Source organism: Mastacembelus armatus, chromosome 6, assembly GCF_900324485.2.
Source record: "Mastacembelus armatus chromosome 6, fMasArm1.2, whole genome shotgun sequence".
NCBI classification, from domain to species: Eukaryota; Metazoa; Chordata; class Actinopteri; order Synbranchiformes; family Mastacembelidae; genus Mastacembelus; species Mastacembelus armatus.
In genome coordinates this window covers 17,073,339-17,094,696 of record NC_046638.1, presented here as the reverse complement: position 1 = coordinate 17,094,696, position 21,358 = coordinate 17,073,339, and the positions used below count along the sequence as shown (strand labels likewise).

General features: G+C 41.1%; 1 protein-coding gene across 1 annotated transcript in view; it reads right to left on the bottom strand.

Annotated features, from left to right (window-relative positions):
• LOC113132776 (transmembrane protein 189) overlaps positions 1-21,358 on the bottom strand; it is a 38,491-nt gene that overhangs the window by 4,556 nt on the left and 12,577 nt on the right. The window contains exons 2-5 of the mRNA XM_026311114.2: positions 15,003-15,122; positions 14,664-14,755; positions 7,037-7,181; positions 2,541-2,753 (exon numbers count right to left, since the gene is read on the bottom strand). Coding sequence (XP_026166899.1) covers positions 2,541-2,753; positions 7,037-7,181; positions 14,664-14,755; positions 15,003-15,122 — 570 coding nt within the window. The remainder of the gene's footprint in view (positions 1-2,540; positions 2,754-7,036; positions 7,182-14,663; positions 14,756-15,002; positions 15,123-21,358) is intronic.

Here is a 21,358-nt window from a genome sequence, read left to right as displayed (position 1 = left end):
CAGGAGGCATCCTTAGCCCCTACTAACACAAAGAAACACACACAAGCACATGCTGACATGCATACTCACACCTCCGGCTTCTTCGTTCTCATTCAGTTTACACAACTTCAGTAACTAAAGTATCAACATGTGTGTGAAGTAAATCCATGTAGAGGGTGCATGGCTGCAGGCCAAAGCACATTTGCATGTACAAATAAATGTATGACTGAAATGCATGCAACTGTGCAGGCATGAACCTGCTGAGCACATTACACACATGTACAAGCGTCACTGCTTTAGGAGTCGAGCAGTCCTTTGACATTTGAAATCAGAAGCCATTTCAATACTTTTACCACACAGAGAAATCATGTGTTTACATGTAAAGTGGAGGTGCACAGGTACACAGATACACACACACACACACACACACACACACACACACACACACACACACACACACACACACACACACACACACAAAGACAGATAGCAGATATAGACATCAACATAGTCTGTGTGTGCTTAGGCTTCCCTTGTCTACCACCACCCATGATGTGTTTGCATAGGGTGCATGTTGTAGCTGCCTGTGTGTGTGAATGCATGTGTGTGTATGTCCCTCCAGTGACCCTCTCTCTACTGGAAGCAACCCAAGGTTTGGTTTGATTTCACGCTCTTTCCCTTCACGTCTCCTTCTTCCTCTTCGCTCTCGCCACATTTCTACATTCGACATATACTCCTTTTTTATTCTTCCAAATCCTACCCATCATCCCCTCCCCTCGCCCTCTCACTCCCTCCCCTGTCCTCCATCCCTCCTCTGCCTGTGAAGTCCTATTTGTTAGAACAGACAGCAGGTTAGCATTAAATATACATGGGGATTGTCAGCCGGTGGCGAACACAAAGGCAGCTAGGCGAGCCCCAGTGGAATCCAGCCCATGCAGCCAGGCTGAGGGAGCGGGGGGCTGTCACCGTCCCCCATGGGTCCTACGACCACCGCCAACCCATTTCCCACCTCCCATAACACACACAGAGGTTAGAAACCAAAGAGGAGGTCAAAAAGACTAGTGCACACAGATGCTCGAGTTTATGTACGACTATGAGTGTGTGCGTGTTGAAACACACACTTTTGCTGTGCCATCCCCCTCAACTCACTCACACACACATCTGTCGTCCGCAGGGGCGCTGGGTGACGTACAAGCTGAATCCCTCTTGTGTACCCTTCCTCTTTTCATTCCCTCCCTTTCTCCCTCTCACCCAGATGCACACAGAATACTGAATGTGGATCTATTAAGGAGGCCTTGTGTCTCTAAAGACACAAATGCACGCAAACAGAACATTTTCTTTTAGTTATTTATAAGAAGGCGACAGACAGACAGACACGGCTGCCATTTTGTCTAAATCTGCTGAGAAATGTAAGCGAAATTATTCTGGAGCCTTCAGCTTCAATTATGGCGATCTAAAATGGCTGCCCACAACATACACACTCATAAACATCTGAGAATATTCAAAAGTCAAGGTATATCCCTTTACCCTTGAGTGGCTGTGTGCTGTGACTGATGCAAAACTAAAAAAGAAACAGCAAGTTTGGGGATTGTCTTGAGTGATCTATGTTTTTTTATCTGTTCATTAATATAAATAGATAATTAATAGATATAGAATAAGGATATGGCTCATTATATTCTAGTTTTTTTAGTTATTGGCAACAAATATGAAAAGTCTTGATCCAACAGTCCATCGGTCACTATGTTGTGACAAGCCTATTCACAAGTCATAATATACATTAAATACTTTTCTAAATGTACTTTTAATTTAAAAAAAATCTTCCATAATTTCCTAAATCACCTGGACACTGTAGTTTTTTTTTCAGCCGAGGATTAATATGGATTTCAGATGTTTGTGTTAGTCAAACAGTTACTGGTGTTTGTCATCATTTCATAAGATTTGGTGACAATGACAATGAAAGAACATGGAAAAGTGGCAAACTTTTCAAATAGTAACTTGAACAGTTATATTTATATGAATATTTTGTAATTTTATTCTACACTGGAAACTTTGGGCATCTCTTTTACAGTATCTGTAACACAACACAACAAATATGTGGTTTGACTCACTATTTAAATAAAATAGTAACAACCAATGAAGTTGTAGTTAATGCATGTCTGTCCAGACACATATATGTAGTGAAGACTGAAAGGATTTAATACAAGTTATTAATTGTCTGTGAGGTCACAGTGACAATTGACCGCCATAAATCTAATCAGATTAATCTTGAGTCCAAGTTGAGGTTTGTGGCAAATTTGAAGAAATCCCCTTAAGAGGTTCCAGAGATATGGGAAATATGGACATATAGACGTACATACGACCAGATGAATGGACAAAAAAGAATGGACGGAGGGTCAAAAAACACCTAAAAACAGCCATGGCTATTGTTGACGCAGAGTCATAAAAACATCTAATACCACTTTTTGTGTGGAAACCTTCTGTTGCTATACTTAAAGCAGTCCCTCTTAAACTCTATCTAAAGTTACAGATAAAAAAAAACTGATCATGACACCTGTTCTTACCTGTAGTAATGCAGTAGTACGTCTCATGTGGTGAGACGTGGTGGATGCGATGGTGTTTCCGTGGCAACACCAGATGCCAGTCCTGGAGCAACGTGACCCAGCATGGGAGGCCGAAGTAGGAGTGGCTCCACTTATGAATCTGATTGGTCAGTGTCACGAAAACTGCCAGAGCAAAGACGTAGCAGTCCCAGGGATAGGACGCTGCCAAGGCCTCTGAAAGGTGACAGGACAGAACAGTGAGACGGGATGAAAGAAAGAAAGAGTAAAATTAATATAACAACTGATCAAACTGTTCAGTGTAATCAAGAAGGCCAGCATGAAGGCATGGTACTCCCACAGAGAGGATGCTGGCAGGATCCTCACAAAAGACTGAGGGGGAGGCAGAGGAATGAGGAAGGGAGAAGAAGAGATGAGGAAAGATAGGGAAGAGTGGCAGCAAGGGAGAGAAGAGGAGGCACACAAGGGTGACATAAAAGCAGGATAATGAGAAGAAATGGTCAATTAGTCTGTAATGTAAGATAAAGTCATAGACAGTATGTCCTGATGTCTTCCAAGTAGTTTGCTGTGAGATCTGTTATCTGACATCAACTGAACAGATGAATCCTGTTTTTTTTTTTTTTTAATCACCATGCTTTCACTATACCATCACAGACGTAGGAAAAATTTTAAGTCAATCAGTCGGGAATGAGCCACTTCACTCCCCTACCCCTGTGTGGTATCACACGAGAAAATCACTCTCTGAAAATTCTGTCTGTTCCTTATTGAGCAAGGAAAAGCCCCACTGATGTTCAAATGTAACTATGAATCATCAACCAGCACCTTTAAATATTTAAACAACTTTCATACTCAAAAAGAACTGCACATCATTCCTAGATTGGTGCCCAGGGACTGGACAAATTGTGTGCTGTCTGATATTCAGATGGAGGCGCATAGAGTTCAGATTGAGGCCAGGGACTAGAGGACAGCACTAGACTGACTGTGTGAGAGTAACTCTGCATGACGACAGCATCTGGAGTACATCTTGTTTTGATGTGATGTATTCACTGGTAAAACAAGATGCCCAAACTAGAAGTTATGCAGTCATATGCTGTTTAAAGCAGAAAACCAACTGGAAATGAGTTTGGAAACAAAAGGCAATTAAGTCTGTGTAGGCAAAGGGAACAGACTGCTAAAAAAAAAATCACCTAATTGGTGTAATGATCATTTGTACTTGTAGAGAGGAAACAAAACTGTTTCACAAAAAGCCTTTTTAAATTTTGACCTGTTGATGGTGCTATATGAATGATATGGGCATTAGTCCAATAAATATGTAGATAGTTCACTCAAATCACGTGTGTTAGAGCAGAAAGTCACCATGGCACCACAATTTTTAAATTTCCTAACATATTTACCAGCACTGATGATGTACATGAACACAGCTGCAGCCATGTTCTTTTGAATACACCAACACGCACGTGGGCCGAGATGGAGCGCAGATTGTTCACTGAAGTGAAGCTGAATTTAAAGATGATCTAAACAAGACTGTTGAGATCACCTTTGCAATGACTCACATCATTTCATACTTTTCATACCTGGTGATACAGACTGATGGTGAGATACACACAGAGATTTATAGACCTGGACTTTCAAATAACCTATAACTGAATTAGCTGCTGCAAAAGCTGCTTACATTTATTCATAGAGTGCAGCAGCTGCAGCAGTGTCACTGCTGTTAGAGGTTTGTTACTAAAAAGGGGAAGACTACTGATGTTAATGTAGACAATAATTAGGCCTGAAACCATGAAGAGTTCTTGAAGATGTCATTGGTGTCTGGGAATTATGCATTGTGGTAGTGTTGATAAGAGCTGACAGGTGACAAACATGTCATGACTCACACATAGGAGCAGCTGTGTGCAACATTTCTGGAAATAATATTATGCACAAAAACAGTCTGAAACACGGCTCCTGTTGTCATTTCAATAGCAGCTGGATGTAGCTGTACCTCACCTACTCACACCTGCTCAATGAAAGGGACCTGGAGTAAAAGTGGTTCCTGTCCATCTCTTCTGGCTTCAGCGTACAACCAGAGTTCTCTTTGGTTGTACGCTGAAGCCTACAGCCTGTGTCCCACTGCTCACTCTTGTTATTCACTTGAGTCTTTCTGTTGGTATGACTTACAGCTGTCCTCTCTGTGTCTCTGTCACTGCCTCCATCCCCTGTTCCCTCTCTTTGGTTAAAACAGCGATTTCATGACCCCAGTTCAAGTGCAGACATGACAGCAGGAGATGTCACCTCACGGCTTTCAGCTTTGGCCATCTACTTCTGTCTCTGTCTTTGTCTGGTGACCGCTTGGCACTGTGAGGAACTTGACATGACAGGTTTAGATGTCATCTCACCGCTACATGACCCACTGCCACCCCCCGCCCCCTGCTCTCTCTTGCTGCCTTGCGTCTTCATGCACTCTCACCCTCTGTCTCAAACTCTTAGCAGTGACCTCTGAAGACGCAGACATGACAGATGTAGATGTCGCTGCATCTCTTCGTGTCTCTGTCTCATGACCTCTTGACTCCCCATGGTGTCAGACATGACAGGTGTCTATGTCACCTACAAGTAGACCTTACTACCTTTCTCTCCCCTCTAATCTTCCCCCTGATCCCCCTCGTTCAGTGATCCCTCCTGTGGACAAGCAGATGACCTTTGCAAGTTTTTCCTTTGTGCCTCTTTCCACCCTTTATTTATTTCTATTGATTTATTACATTTTGTTTCCATTTGTAACAGAATTTTCAGTCTGTACTGAACTGTGTCTTCCTTCATTTCTTATACCTCGCTTCACATGGAGAGTTAATAGGTTTCCTATATTTATTAAATAAAAAAAGGAGACATCAGAACTTTTGTTCCCTGACATTGCACATTTTCAAAGTTTAAAGCTATTCAGATGGAAACTGGACAATAACTCCTGAGGGACATATATGTCTCTTTATCTGCTAAATGATTCCCTTTGCTGTCCCACATCCCCTATGTGAGCAAGGCACCAACTTTATCAGTCTGCCAGCTGATGCTGCTCAGCTTGCATAAAGTGGGTTTTGAAAGCTTTTTTCCCTGATAGGTGTCTGCAGCAGTCAAGACTGACGAGCGAACCAAAACAGTAAGGCTGCACTAAAACCAAAACAATGAGCCGATGTTTAAGATGCTATAAAGCTTCCAAGAGTTATGTAACTGCAGAACAAGGTGATAAGCCTCTATGGATTTGTTACTGGAATCAGTGTATTTTACATACAAGCAGCCATGTGATCAACTGTTAAAAATATTCAATACAGCTGCTTTGAAAAAGTGTGATGTACACACTGTTTCTAAATTTACCTCAAACATATCTTTGGCATTTCTGTGACAGTTTAATTCAACACTGATTCAGATACATTAAGCAGGAAAAAACCAACATATCAGTCTAGACCATTTATAACTATAGCTCTAATCTGTGCCTATAGCTGGAGTTTTACTCCAACACAACTTTTTTCAGTCTATGGTGCAGTATAAAATCACGGTCTCAACTTTTTCAGGGAAGAAAACCTGTAGAGGTTGGATGCACATGCCTTTCTTCTTGTATTTTATGTTAACATATATATATACTGTTTGGGGTTTTCATACAGTTTCGCGATCATCATTTTGAAACAGAAGAGGGAAGGCGGTGACTGCTATTTACATGCTAATTTCTTACTGTTGACAAATCATTTTGTATTTGAGTAAATATCTGGCGATGTTGGTTTTTAATGACATCAGAACACTATGGTTCACCTAGCTCACTAATGTCAACTCCTCTGCTCTCCACCCATCACTGACCTTTTGGCTCAACCTGAAGTGTAGACATGACAGGTGGCGATGTCACCTCCTCAATAAGACGTTCTTCTTTGTTTCCTTCTCCTCCAGTTCCTCCCCCTCCTGCCCTGCACTCGTAAGGTCAGGGCACATGATTACCAGCAAAACTGCCCTGTGATTTCAGCGGTCCCACTTCACCCACCTCAGAAACACCCTGCAGCACTAACACACTGCTACAGATTGTGAGATGGTGTATAGTTAACCTTCTAAAATCCTTACATTCACCTTACAGGTCTATGTGACAATGCGACCGCTGTTTTGTGGGTGCAAAGCTGGTTCGGAATCACATCCGATACTGCTGCACTTGCAGGGGGGGGGGGTGAAATCTCGCAGGAGTACCTCAAACCTCTGAAGGTGTTATCCCCCCAAGGTTCTCACTCACAGGCGATAACAATGTGCATGAGAAACTTTTTCACGCAGAATAGACAATGCCAACGCTTTGGCAACTTCACTTTCTTGGTCACCCCAGCAACTTCTGCTCACGTTTCTTCTTTTTTTTACTTCTATGTGTCATGTCTACACTGTCTGCATTTACAGTTTTTTTGTTCAAGTGCATCCATGTGTACAACTGGTGTATGCATGTGTTTTCTGTGTTAGATAGTATAGGAAATAAAATTCTGTGCCTGTGTGGTTGTGTGTGTTACCTGGTGTGTATGTGAAGAACTTGTAGGCCATGTGAGCCAGTGGTAGGACGGGGATCATACAGTTGTCGCCGTTGGTTTCGATGAAGTCGTGGCGAGTGATGGCAGTTGGATCGATGTGGTGCTCCCTGAACGGTCGAAGAAATGCCTGCAGAGCGAGAGACAGAAAGAACAAAATTATGGAATGTGACATTCACAAAATAACCGTTTCTATAATTCCCACTAGTAATTACAACTAGTAAAGCTCTTACTAACACTAATGTTATACACTAAGGAATTTCTTATGTGTTACAAGAATGGCTTTAAATTGGGGGAGGGGGCTCTGATTGAGCAATCATGAGCCTATTCTGCTGTTTCAATGTCATTTCAAGTAGAGACACTCAAATAGGCCAAAGTGAAAAATCAGTTCTGCTTTTGATAAAAGATAACCGAAGAGTAATTAAACTACTACAGTATATGCTCTGGTTCACTTAATGGTTCATCCGGGAGGTGAAAATGTACCATATTCCAGTGTTTTCTTTGCAGTGTACTCTGTGCTCAAGGTGGAAGGAGTGATGGTTTTAAGCTTAAGATGTTAACTTTATTTATTTATTTTATTTAGCCTTTATTTAACCAGGTAGGTCAATTGAGAACCAGTTCTCATTTGCAATGACGACCTGGACAAGAGGCAGCATAAAAGGCAGACACAAAACAGTGAGGACATAAACAAAAACACAAATAAGACTATTTTACAACACATCAAACAATCATAAAGAAAGTACACAACTGATGTCACACAGTCTTTTCAATATGCTTCCAATAAAACCTGCACATCTCATTAATTATTCAAGGTCAGCATCGAATTAAACAGATGATAACAGCGTAGTAAATTACAGTACTAACAACTGTAGGGAATAACACTGAACCTTGTGCAAACACTGGAACTCTTTGAGGTTGGCACCCCTTCTGATCAAGATGTGAATTAAACTATTTCAACAAACTTGTGCACACAAAAAAAAAAAAAAAAAAAAAAAATTGTGCTCAAAGCACGTTAGATTAAACTTTTAAATAGTCCTATTATAGTAGCACTTCATTCGCACCAGAATGGAGACAAGTGGTCTCATTTGTTTGTATGTTACTTGGAATGTTCAATTTGGACGACAAAATGGATGCAAAAAGACTTTTTTATTTCACTTGCACAAGAGAATCAAAATGGTTTTGGTGCTAACTTTAAAGAGGCTAAAGAGGTGCGACATTGTCCTTTACACCTCTTTCCTTTTAGATGTTATTTTATATAAAGGCTTAGCAAATTAGAAAAGGGAGGGAATTAAAATTCTGGCTCTCACTGGTTGCATAGCTAAGTGCTTAAGTCTCTCCTTGATAGACAGGATGACAGGTAGTACAGGAAAAGAGAAAAGACGGAGGCCAGCAGGGATGACAGGGGAAAGGAAAAAAGCAGCACAGGACGATCAGGAGAGAGGAGACACACATGACTACAACTATCTGGGCCTCCAGAACCCTTCAAGGGTCAAACACTTCCAGTAAATGAACACATATAACATAAAAACATAATAAATCCTGTCTGTAACAATGCTAAGGTCATCTATTCCTCCACCAAAGTCTGTAAATGTGGAGTGGTGTGGTATTTGTAGGGGCATGCTTTTTTACAATAACCTCAATCAGTTCAATAACAGTCACCGTAGGTAGTTTTATTTTGAAAGGATTTTGTCTCATACCTTATAGAAATGCTTTATTAGGTTGAAATGAACAATTCTGGTGGAACACTGCAAAATTACACTCGAAAGTCAAATAAAACAATGTAAATAAACAGACCCCAGCAAATTCTCTTCAGGCTGAAAGCCAATGGCAGATTTTTCTACTTCATTTACATTCACTTCAAATACAAAACAGACACTGGAAAATACTGTTTACAATCTTTACCCAAATGCAGATCAAATGTGAGCGTGTGCACAGACAGACACACACACACATTAACCCAGCGGTGCCTAGCATTCTGTGCCACCCCAAAGCTCACATCCAGCATCCTAATAAACCACAGAACAGCAGTAGACTCTTGCAAACACAACCATACACATAAATGACCCATGGACGCCCCACAAAAACGCAAAGGTACGAGCTACAAATACACACAGCCGCAAACCCCACCTGCATATGCAGAGGCAGACACCTGTCTGTGAGAGCATGGGGGTCCCAAATGAAAGACCGAATCTGAATCTCAGAGGCGCAGAAGAGGACAAAAAGAAACACAAAGACACACATGCACAAGATAAAGGTAATTTATTTTCCTCTGTAGAAAAAGCAAAAAGGTTTGTATCTGTATAACCATGGTGTGTGTGTGTGTGTGTAACTGTGGAAACATCAGCATGAGGACTCATTATTGTCGTGCTAGCCAGCAGAACCAATGATACAGTCAGCAAACATCGTTGTCAGGTGCCACTGCAAACACATAAACTATCTGTTGATATCTTCACAATTATGTTCCCGTTCTCATCTGCCTCTCCCATCCCCCCCCCCTCCTCTCGCCACAGCCCTCAGCCACATGAAAGGCCAGCTAAGCTGCGGAGGTCGTGCCGAGTGGGACGGCATCAGCGCTCCCAGTTAACGGCAGGCCACCGGTCGCTGCGTGCCCTCTAATCCCACACCGTTTAACGGCCTGCCTTGCACGACATCTGTTAATCACCAGCTCACATCGCCCATCGCCCCAGCAACCAGCGCTGTCCCACTGGTTGGACAGACACGCCCTTCCACCCCCTTCTTTTTTTCTTTGTCCTCCCAACCTTTTTTCTCTATCTTCATCTCACTTTTTGTAAGTTTCTCATATTTTTTGCTCCAGTTTTTCCATGTGTGCTTTCTTCTTTCCATCACTCAGCTTTTGCGCTTGTGGCTTTTAAACAGGAACTGGCTTAAGTCATTCAATTAACTCTCCTCATCCTCATTATTGTGCTGCCTTGAAAGAGACAGATTTCTTACAGACAGCAAAAAAAAAGAAGTGGGAAATCAACATAAGGATAAAAGTGTTGATGCTTTGAAAAGACAACTGCAGAAGAAAAACATAGAGAGGAAGGATCTTCAAACATATATCCCTAAACTGTAAGCACATCTGCCAAATTTCAATGTGAATTGAGCATCATTGGGAACTAATGAGCGTGACTTTGTCCTTAAAGTGGTGTCATTAGAGAACTGCTAAATCCTTGTTGAGTCAATTAAAGCTCAACGACATGATGACGACAAAAAAACAGCAGGGCCCAAAGTCTCGCTAAGGAACAGTTCTGGAGACTACAGGGACAATGTAGTGCACGTTTTAAGAGTGTTGTGGTTTCTGTACTGGGGAGTAAAAAGGCTTTTATGGATTCAAATCAAAGAAGATCGTTGTTCCCCAGTTTCTAATGAAGAGTACTAGGAGTATGTAGAATTGGAGGATTTTCTATATAAATCGTATGAGCTAAAGCAACATGATCCCGTACTTAGGGAATGTGGACTTTTTGATTTGATTTATTGAACATCGTGATTTTGCTTTTAATGTACAGTACTAGATTTCTACTCAGACTAGAGATTCACACAACATATAATTATGGAAAACCAAACAATCAATTTAAAAACTGCAGTTTATTAGATTTTAGTAAATTGGTATGCAAATCTCAGCAACAACTTTCTAACAGTGTAGACATGATACTATAATGAATCATTTAGCACAAGCAAGTCTGGTCATGACATTTCTTTGCTTCTTCCCACTTTTGTAATGAGTTGTCTGATGGTTACAGAGAGGAGGGTGACATTAAACAAAGACCCCCATCAAACCAGAGACGTTGATCTATGTACGCCTAGTCACCAACCTACACAGATCCTGTAGCTCACACTGAGTCAATCCCGTTGACAGGGGCAGCTCTTAATTCTCTATGACCTTCATCATTAGAAATATTATTTATGATGCTTCAAAAACACATTTTCATGACTGTTAGTTCTCCCCTTACAGTAAAGTTACAGAGGGCAGGAATCCATATGTCAGCATTTGTTGTCTCTGTATTTAGGCTTCAACAGGGTGTCTATCATACAATCTGAGCAAAATCTTTAAAATAAAGACAACAGGGAACTGAACAAAGACACATGTACACACATAGTATATTCAAACACATACAGCAAAAAACAGGCAAATGATGGAACAAACAAATAAGAGAGCGACACCAGCTTCAAATGTTTTGTCCAGCTTCATAACTGCAACCACTATTAGCCTCAGGTGTTCTCCATCATCATGTCTTTGATATTCAAACAACCTTAACTGGGTGCACAGGCCTGCTTTATTCTCAGTCTCCAAATACACAGACACAAAAACATGACGGAGGTGTCTCATTTTTTTTCTCAATATGCCCCCCCCCACACACACACACACTAGCCTACTGTCATCCCTCTCTTCTTTGCAAAGGTTCATTCTTCTCTTTCAGTTAAAGTCTTTATTAAAAGTCTCCTACAGTGTCTGACACGCGATGCAAATATGTGCCTGCCACTGTGCCTTTGGTCCCCGTAACTACACCAAACCCCAATAAACGCCACATCATAAATAAATATCAGACCACATAATACACAAGTAACACAGGGCTCCACAACTCTTTGCCTGGAGTCCAATGATGCTACAGTAGTTGTGCACAGATATGTAGTTGTCTGTAACACAATGAGGCAGCAAAATAATATCTCATTAACAAAAACGACATTAGGTGTAGAGTCGCACACAGAGAATAATGTGACGCACTGACAGTTTAACAGCCTGAGAGAAAATATTACATTAAAGCCCAATCAACACCAAATTGAAAAAGAATGAAATAATCCATTAGAAGTCATCACAGTAAACAGGCTGTCAATCATGTGTTATCTGGGGCCACTTACTGACTGACTGTACTCCAGTAATGGGAACCTCAGGACCACCAGTCTCCTGTGCTCATGCAATATTACCATTTGAGATGCTAACAAGTAAAACTATGTAAATAAATTGAATGCTATTACTCATTATTAAGCTGTCTGACAGAGCTTTGTTGTTTTGTACCTGTGTATTAAATTTACAAATGGCTTTTAATATGATTCAGTCAACACAAATTTTTGATATGTAACAATTTTAGAGCACAAAAATTCAATTCTCCTGCTTTTTGCACACAAACACAGTGACAGTATTTTGGGACCTTCCAAAATGCATGTGACCTGCAGTCAGTACTGTAAGTAGACAGACACAGAGCACTGGAAATACTGATGCTCAGTTAATGTGATGCTCACACTACACCTTCTGTGTAGACACGGTGTTACTTTCATCACCAGTGTCTACAGCTTGCACTGCTCAGGATCGGGCGGCACCAGCTGTTCTTAGTTTCACTGCGTTCTTACAAAACTACTAACTAGTTTGCAGATAGTGATTTACTGAACCAAGTCACATCATTAAAAGCCACAGAAAAAAGGGCTTATGAATATATAAAGAAATCTGTGTTTCTTCGTTAGCAATATTCATGTAGTTCAGAATGACCTGGAAGTATTACACAAACACAGCTGACGCTATTTGGTCATTTAACTTGATGTTGGTCACTTAATGCTTTGTAATTTCAGCTATTTTTTTTGTGTCATACTGTCATAAATCTTCTGGGCCCCACAGCATAACCACCCTCCAGTTCTTATCTATCACATACCTGGACATATATTATATCTCATGTTGCTTTCTGCCGTGACTTCACTATACTACCAATACTACCAGATAAATTATTCTAAAGAGTGATACTCACAGCAGTTTCATTAGACTAAATACATCTATATAATACACCCAAATACACCTAACAAATAGAAGTCCCTGCACCCGTCTCTATCTCTGCTAGGGAGCTGTTAGGTGGACATCTCCATCTGCTTGGAGCAAAAGAGAAAACTCTTGTTACACTAACATCTCCACTACCTTTTTATGATAATGACATTACAACCTTTTTATGATAATGACATTACAGATACTTTTAAATATTATAGGGATATGTTTCATTTTCCTAAGCAGCCGTATGAAACTCATGCGACAAAGCACGTGAATTGTAATTAAATAGTGAATAATGTGGCTAATATATGGGATAAATATTTTTATTATGAGGATGTTTCAGGTCTTAAAGCACACATCTATTAATTATCAATGAATATTTAATTAATAGAAGAAATAGATTAAATACACACACACACACATGCACACACACACAACACTCATCCCATTAATCAAAACAAAGTTCATATGAACCAATCTGCATGCTGCACCTGATCACATTGATTTTAATTGGCTGAAATGAGAATAACCTTTACTCTAATTGGCTGTGGGAAATACAGCATAATGTGTGGGTGAATTAATGTAGGTAATATGTTTTAATGCAAGGAGTTAGTGCATGTGCATACATCATTATACACGCCCACAGGTCTTCTGGCTCTGCATGATGACAGCTTGTGTGTGTGTGTGTGTGTGTGTGTGTGTGTGTGTGTGTGTGTGTGTGTGTGTGTGTGTGTGTGTGTGTGTGTGTGTGTCCTGTGTACTGGGGACCATGGACATTACTGTCCACAGGGAGATCCTTCAGTGAGAGAGTGACATTTAGTTTCCAGGTCATTATGGCAATCTAGAGGCTTGGGGGAATAAGGTGCCACCATCACGCTTCCATGGTGACGCAGCCACATGAGAGAGGGGACACTGGTGTAATATTGTACCATCTCTTCAATCTATGATTCACTGGCCTTCTAAATTCTTATATACTCTGAAAATGCCTTGATATAGGTTAAGTAAATACTTTCATTTTGACAAAATCTCCAATATCCAAAAACACTGTTCATGCAAAAGTAAAAGATGATGTCTATCAAACTGTTGTCCTTAACAAATTGACTTAAAAATTGAGTCGTCAAACAAACAATTTCAAGGCAAGCAGCAAATCCAGGTGCCAATGCTTGTGCAGTTTATATAGTGTGTGTAAAAACACATACTTGTTAAAGGAATAATTTGGGAAGTAGGCATATATGGGCTTTTTGCTGAGGCAGAGGAGAAGACTGATGCATGTTACATGTCACAGATTAATATGTCTTTTAAAATGCACAAAAACAGAAGGCAAGATTAATGACAAAGGCTGCTTGTCCTCACACATGAGACAAGTGAATTAGAAGCTGGACTCACTTCGACTAAAATACAATTGAATAGGTTTAGATTGAGAGGAGGAGCTAAATCAATGTGATATTTTGTCAGAAAAACTCTAATGGATGAATTAGACAGTTGACTGCTGACAGTCTGGAAAATTTACTTCTTCACTTGCACAGCAAAAGAAAAGATCTCCAACTGAAAGTAATGTCACATCCACAGCACTTAATGGTTAATCTTCATTCTGTTAAATGACCTTACCAAAAATGATCTTGCCTTTTCATAAATGTTAGCATGCTGCCTAGGCATATTTTAGAAGGGACACAAAAGATTGTTATATTGGACCAAAAATGTCAACCTCATTTCTAGTGCTGACATCAGCGAGCCAGTTCAATTGTGGCCAATTTCAGGGAAAAGTGAACAAAGCCCAAAGTGAGGCTTTACTCATTATTTAATGCACTCTGGCTGTGTGTGTGTGTGTGTGTGTGCGTGTGTGTATGTGTGTGTTTTCACCTTGCCGATAACTGGGATGTCCACAGATCCCCAGGTGTCTGCACCCCAGTGTACCATCCCTGATGCAAAGTCTGCCGTCACTATTCCTAGGACTGGTTGACAAACAGAGACAGAGAGGAGAAAACAAAGAATGACGTGCTGCATGTCGTGAAGCAAGTCTTAGAAAAACCCCATGTGGACTGGAACAATAACTTGACTGCACTGGCTAGTTTAGAAAAATGATTTCCAACAAAACAATGAATTGTCTTTCTTGTCTCATGTCAACAGACTTGGTGGTCTTAAGGTGATGTCTTTATAGAAAGAAGCTTCATTTCCGTACAATAGCAGGGTCCAGCTCACCAATGCCGAGGATGATCTTGTAGATGTGAACGGTGGAGAAGTGCAGGAGGAGGAAGGAGAAGTTGATAACGAAAAGGAAGAGGCACAGTATCACACATACCCACTCCTGGAGACGCTTACCTGAAAAAGATCAGGGAGAAACAAGGAAAAAAAAAAAGTTATCATTATCAAAATAGAGATTATATTGTGGTATACTCTAGACTGGCCATCGAGGAGAGGAGACAAGAGGCTGAGGAAGCTGAGGAAGAGAGTGGAAATGATAAGGAGCTACGAGTGTGATGAGTTCTATTAATGAACTGGGTGAGGTCCCTGCAACCGCTGGGAGAACAAGTCATTCCTTAGTGAGGGTCAAAGGACCATTCAACCACAAGAACACTGTGTGTGTGTGTGTGTGTGTGTGTGTGTGTGTGTGTGTGTGTGTGTCCAGGGTGTTAATATGTAATCAGTAAGATGAAGACAAGTGTACTCCAGGCTGCAGGGTCACGACCCCTCATATGTGAAACACCAAACGCTGACGCAGCACCAAACCCGTATGGACACATACACACACACAGACACACACACACATAGACACACACACAGGCTGTTTCAGGTGGGAGGGAGACCTCAGCAGGGACGAGGCCAAACTCATAGGTCAGCAGTATTAACTAAAGGACAGAGAGAGAGGGACTAACTAAAACTACTCATATTCTCACATCAGCAATATTATGAAAGGAGGGTCAAACTCAAAACCCTTCTGCCACACAGCCCTTCACATTAAAGATGCTGAATTATTGAAAACACACAAGTTTTCTATTACTTTGCTAATATCTTAAGTCTTCCGTGAGCTTATATTGTACTTCTCTTCTTTTCTGTGTTCCTTTACGTATAGTATCTTAGTAATAAGCAAGAATCATAATATCAGCTTTACCAAAATAAACTACAAAACATCCAAGTATGAAATACCACTGTTCTGTTTATAACTCACTTTCTTTTGTTCTCAGTCTGTCCTCTTCCCCTCCTCTTTCTGCCCTTCTCTAATCCTTCTTTCTTTGCCAGTCTAATGTGCTTTTAAAACTTTAATGTGCTCAGATCTTAATGTATCACTGCACAGCATTAGCAGCCTATAAGATATTCATGATAGTTTTTTTAATAAAGCACACCGGCCTGTGTGTGTGTGCGCCTATAGACCTATGTGACTATGAATATGCTATCAGCCTCTCATAAGGTATGGAATGAAGTGTTCACAAGAGATTTAAAATATGTGATTATGGATATTTTAACGAATCATCAAATGTGACCCTTCACCTTCTAAAAATAGACAGTATCAAAGCAGTGAAGAGACAGATGGCTAATTTAAGAGCAGAGTGAAGTTCAGCTTGTAAAATGAGTTTGACTTTGCAACTCATAGATGTTTTGCAAAACTTTCTTACTTCTTCTATTGACTGGTGTTGGACAGCAATGCTGAGGCAAATGATCAAGGATTTATTTTGGGTGTTTTGATGCACTTCACTGGTAACACTAGAGTGTAAAGGAGTAGTTCACCATTTTGGGAAATGTGTTTATTTGCTTTCTTCATTGATACCACACCCATGTCTATGAACTATGAATCTAAAAACAGTACTGAGTCAGTTCAGCTTTTAAAAGGTCCAAACATGTTCTATATATAAAAAATTTCCCGTCTCACCCCTACGGGTGTGTCTTCCTCAACCTCAGGTCCTCTACCAGAGGCCTGGGAGTTTGAGGGTTCTTCACAGTATCTTAGCTGTTCCTAGCACTGCGCTCTTCTGGACTGAGATCTCTGATGTTGTTCCTGGGATCTGTTGGAGCCACTCTCCCAGTTTAGGGGTCACAGCCCCAAGGGTGGCGATTACCACCAATATCTTCTGTACCTTCTTTCTGATGTTGCTGTCACTTGGGATCGCTACATCTACCACTACGGCTTTCTTCTGCCGTTTGTCCACCACTACTATGTCCGGTTGGTTAGCCATCACCTGTTTGTCAGTCTGTATCTGGAAGTCCCACAGGATCTTAGCTCGGTCATTCTCCCTCACCTTTGGAGGTGTGTCCCATTTTGACCTTGGGACCTCCATCCCAGACTCTGCACAGATGTTCCTGTACACTATGCCAACCACTTGGTTATGGTGTTCAATGTATGCCCTGCCTGCTAGCATCTTACAACCTGCTGTTATGTGCTGGATTGTCTCAGGGGCATCTTTGCACAGCCTCTATCGATCTTGTGCTCAGGGTCTGTTCTTGTGCTGCTATGATTAGTGCCTCTGTGCTGTCTTTCAGTCCAGCTTTTTCCAGCAACTGGTAGGACTTTTCGATATCAGCCACTTCTTCTATCTGTCGGTGGTACATACTATGCAGGGGTTTGTCACCAGTCCTCGGCCTCCTTCCTTCCTCTTAGTGTACAGGCTCAAGGTGCTGGATTAGGGGTGAAACACTCCATGCATTATGAGGAACCTCCTTGTCTCCCTAGCTTGTCTCCCTAGCACCTGGAGGACCTTGTTGACCCGGGCGAAGTCCGAGTCGGTATGACTGTATTTCTATCGCTCAATTTTAATGAGGTAGGCTAGTAGCGTTAAGGACCTTGCCTAAGGGCCCACACTGGTGATGCCCTGGTCGGGATTTGAACCCCCGACCCTTTGATCTCCCTGCACCGAAGTCAGTGGCCTCTGTCTGGCTCTGTTCTTGTATGAATTAAATTAAAGAGATATGAAGGGTTAATTAGTGAGAACCAGACTAGTTGTTTACCTATTTCTAGTGTTAGTACTAACTACTGCTAATGTACAGTACAGTCCTTCTGGTGATAAGTTGATCTTCTGTTCTATCTCTGCAAAAAAACAAATAAGTATAACAAAAAGCTTTATTGTGTTCATAATATCTCTGACTTTCTTTTAGTGATTTTTAGTCTCACAATATGAGTTATATTTAGTACATGAAAAAAATCAATGGCTACATCATATGTGGAAGAGGTAACCCATTTGTAATCAGCAGCACATCTGCTCCACAGACACAGTAACAAGTTGAGAACATCTGTTACTGCTGCTCACTACAAGGCTTGGCGTGCCTGAGCTGATAAAGCTGAAAATGTTTAAAATATTGAGAATTCAGAAAAAATCTAAATGTACTATGAGACAGAAATCCACCTTGATTCCAACAGACTGAACAGAAATGTGATAAATATTTGGTCCAAACATCTGCTCTGGACTTTCCTGGTTCTACTGTACAAAGTGGTTAAAACTCTAACAAACTATGAGACTGCACCATAAAACATAAATTATATAGTAATTACTCATTTACAGCCTTCATGCCCAATGTAGTAACATTATGAGAAATTCAGTTTATTCATGGATTGTAGTCTCAGAGGCGTACAATCCACAGTCAGTGCTGCATTACATCATTTTATTGCCAAACAAACAGCATAAAGCGTATGTGGTGCATTCCAGTTATGGTTAGAAATTATTTTATTTGTATACTGTTATATTTTGAGGTGTGATTAAGGCAATTAGATATCGACAACATAAAGTTGAAGTAATTTGAAAATAAAATTATTGCTCTTCTGTGCCTGGCACCCCGGCGTACAGTAGCTCACTGCTGAGTAAAATCTAATTACACACACACACACACACAGACTGGTATTTTTACCTTTGTGAGTACACTCAGACATAATGCATTCCATATACCAGGGGTGGGTAACTCATGATCCTCGAGGGCCACTGCCCTGCTTGTTTTTCAACTATCCCTGCCCTACCACTGCTGATTACCTGAATCAGGTTTGTTAAGTCAATCAGAAGCTGGAAGATACCATCTCAGATGGAGTGGGGGAAGACAAATTGAATTGGTACGTTCCAGCTTCTGATTGGTGGAACACACCTCATCCAGGTAATCAACAGTGGTAGGGCAGGGATAGTTGGAAAACAAGCAGGACAGTGGCCTCTATGCCCATCCCTGCTCTAGACCCTAAACCTAAATATCACAACTAAATGCCGAACCCTAACCTAAACCCAATCCAAACAAGAGTCTGAAAAAGTGAGGACCAGAAAAATGGCCTCACTTTGATAGTAATATGCTCAAAATGGTACACACATACTACATTGACTTACATTCATTACCTGAGGACTTTCCCTAACTGTAACCACTACCTCCCTAACTCCTTACCCTATCCTTAACCTCACCTTTAACCTTAAACCAAGTCATCTCTTTAAAACTCAGTAATTTACATGGTGGGTAACTGAATTTTGTCCCCACAAGGAAGATGAGTCGCCACAAGACACTATGTAAACACGTTTCAGTCCCCATAATGTAGTAAAAACATCGCACACACACGCGCACTTCATAGGATCACCAAAATCCACTCTGAGACTCTCACTGCATCTGCACCCATGCTCTTAACACAAACACATCAACATAAATGTGAGTACTACGACGCTGCAGCCGATGGATTTTCTAAAACATTATAATGTTTACCTCTAAAAAAAAAAAATACCTCTAATACACGCGCACACACTCACTCACACACACACACACACACGTATACTCCATTTCCAACATGCACTCAAACATTCGCACAAACGCACACACACGCCAGGACCATAGAGCAGGGCCGTGGAGCAGTGGGGCGGCTGTCAGGTGATGTGCGTCAGTCCTTGGATCCTCCGGTTCCCTGGTGAGGGGAAGGAAACTAGGACAGGCCTCCGCTGAGTGCTCACACATACATGCATGCATACACATATACAGACACACACATTATTCACACAGACACACACACACACATATAAGCCCTTGTCCCTCAGGCCATGGCATTGCTGCGTATCACACAGAGCTACACACAAAAACAAGCTCTAGAAGTATGTATAAACGGACATATGCTAGCATACACATACACTCTCACCGAAAGCAAACCTCCAATTTTACAGGACACAAACCCCTGGCTTGCCATACTAAGAATACAAACACCAAAATTAAAGATGTACACTTAGACACACATACTACACACTCTCTTAGGGCCAAAGCAGCACACTCATTAATATCATTCTGACAACAACTGGCTCCCTGGCAGCCTCTCTGCCATCGCTCACCCAGCAGCACCCCCCGCCTGTGAGCGTGCACGCGGGTGTGCACGGGGATTTAACCTGGGCGGAGCCGGGGGAGGGGAACGAGGGGTGCTAATAGGCTGAAATTAATCAACGCCGGCTGATTCGCTGTCTGGGGAATGAGTGGCGGGCAGCAGGCAGGCAGGCAGGCAACACATCCTGAATACTAATGGCCTAATGGAGAGGGGAGACAGAAAGTAGACCCCTATACCTCTCTGATGTTTGTCAGGTAACATATGGAAATTAGGTAAGGGATTGAAACATTAAAATATATAGAGTGATTTTAACCTACATTAACAAGCAAACAAAGCATTAAAATTCAGATTGATGTGAAAAAAATGCAAACAAATACTAATAAAATTTCTGTAACACGAACATCAATGTCAGCCTCGGTGAGACGCTGACATTGACACCACTTCTTTCCTATTTAAATTCAAACCTACAGTGCCAGCTAAATTTAACATTACATCTGTTCTTTCTACATTTTAAGTGTGCAACAAACCGGAGATTTGGACTGTTTCTTAGGTTGTAGCAATTTAGTGTGGATGCAAATATTCAATAAAACAAATCAGAGTTAATGTGCTGTTTTTCACAGTTTATACTGTATGTAGCAGTAGAGAAATGAAGGCGCCCATGCTCTGTGTAAAGCAGAGTAACAGACAGCCAATCAGCAGCTTGTCTGACCTCGAGACACTGATTTGCTTTTATTCTACCGGCCAGGGAGGGTGTACAGGGGTCAATGGGACAAAAACTGATAATAGCTCAACAATGACTGTGGATACCCAAGATTTGCATACATATTTTTTGTGAATAGTGGCTCTGTAAGTGCGTTTTTTTTTTTTTGTTTTTTTTTTTCTATCAAGCATCCTTTGTGACTTGTTTTAATGCAGCAATTCCCTCAATTTAAGACCATGTTCTCCTCTGGGAGACTTGACCTTAAAACCTAAAGGGCTTTAAAACAGAGAGGATTGCAGTAATTTTAATGAGGGCCACTGCACCTTTTCTTATGGCGCTTGTTATGCCTCCTAACCATTTCTGCAACTGTGTTTTAGCTTATGTTCAGCAGACTACTGAACTGATGCTCTCACGCCCTCTCCTCAAAGATGAGGCGTTAAATTGCAATTAGCCTTAAATGGAAATCACAGGTTTACACACTTCTGTCACAACAGTCGAAGGTAAGCCATGGACTGTATATTCAGTGTAGTCATGCAATATATTTAACTATTAGATTAAATTAAATACCCTTCACTTTACCTTTAAAACACAATTATCTAA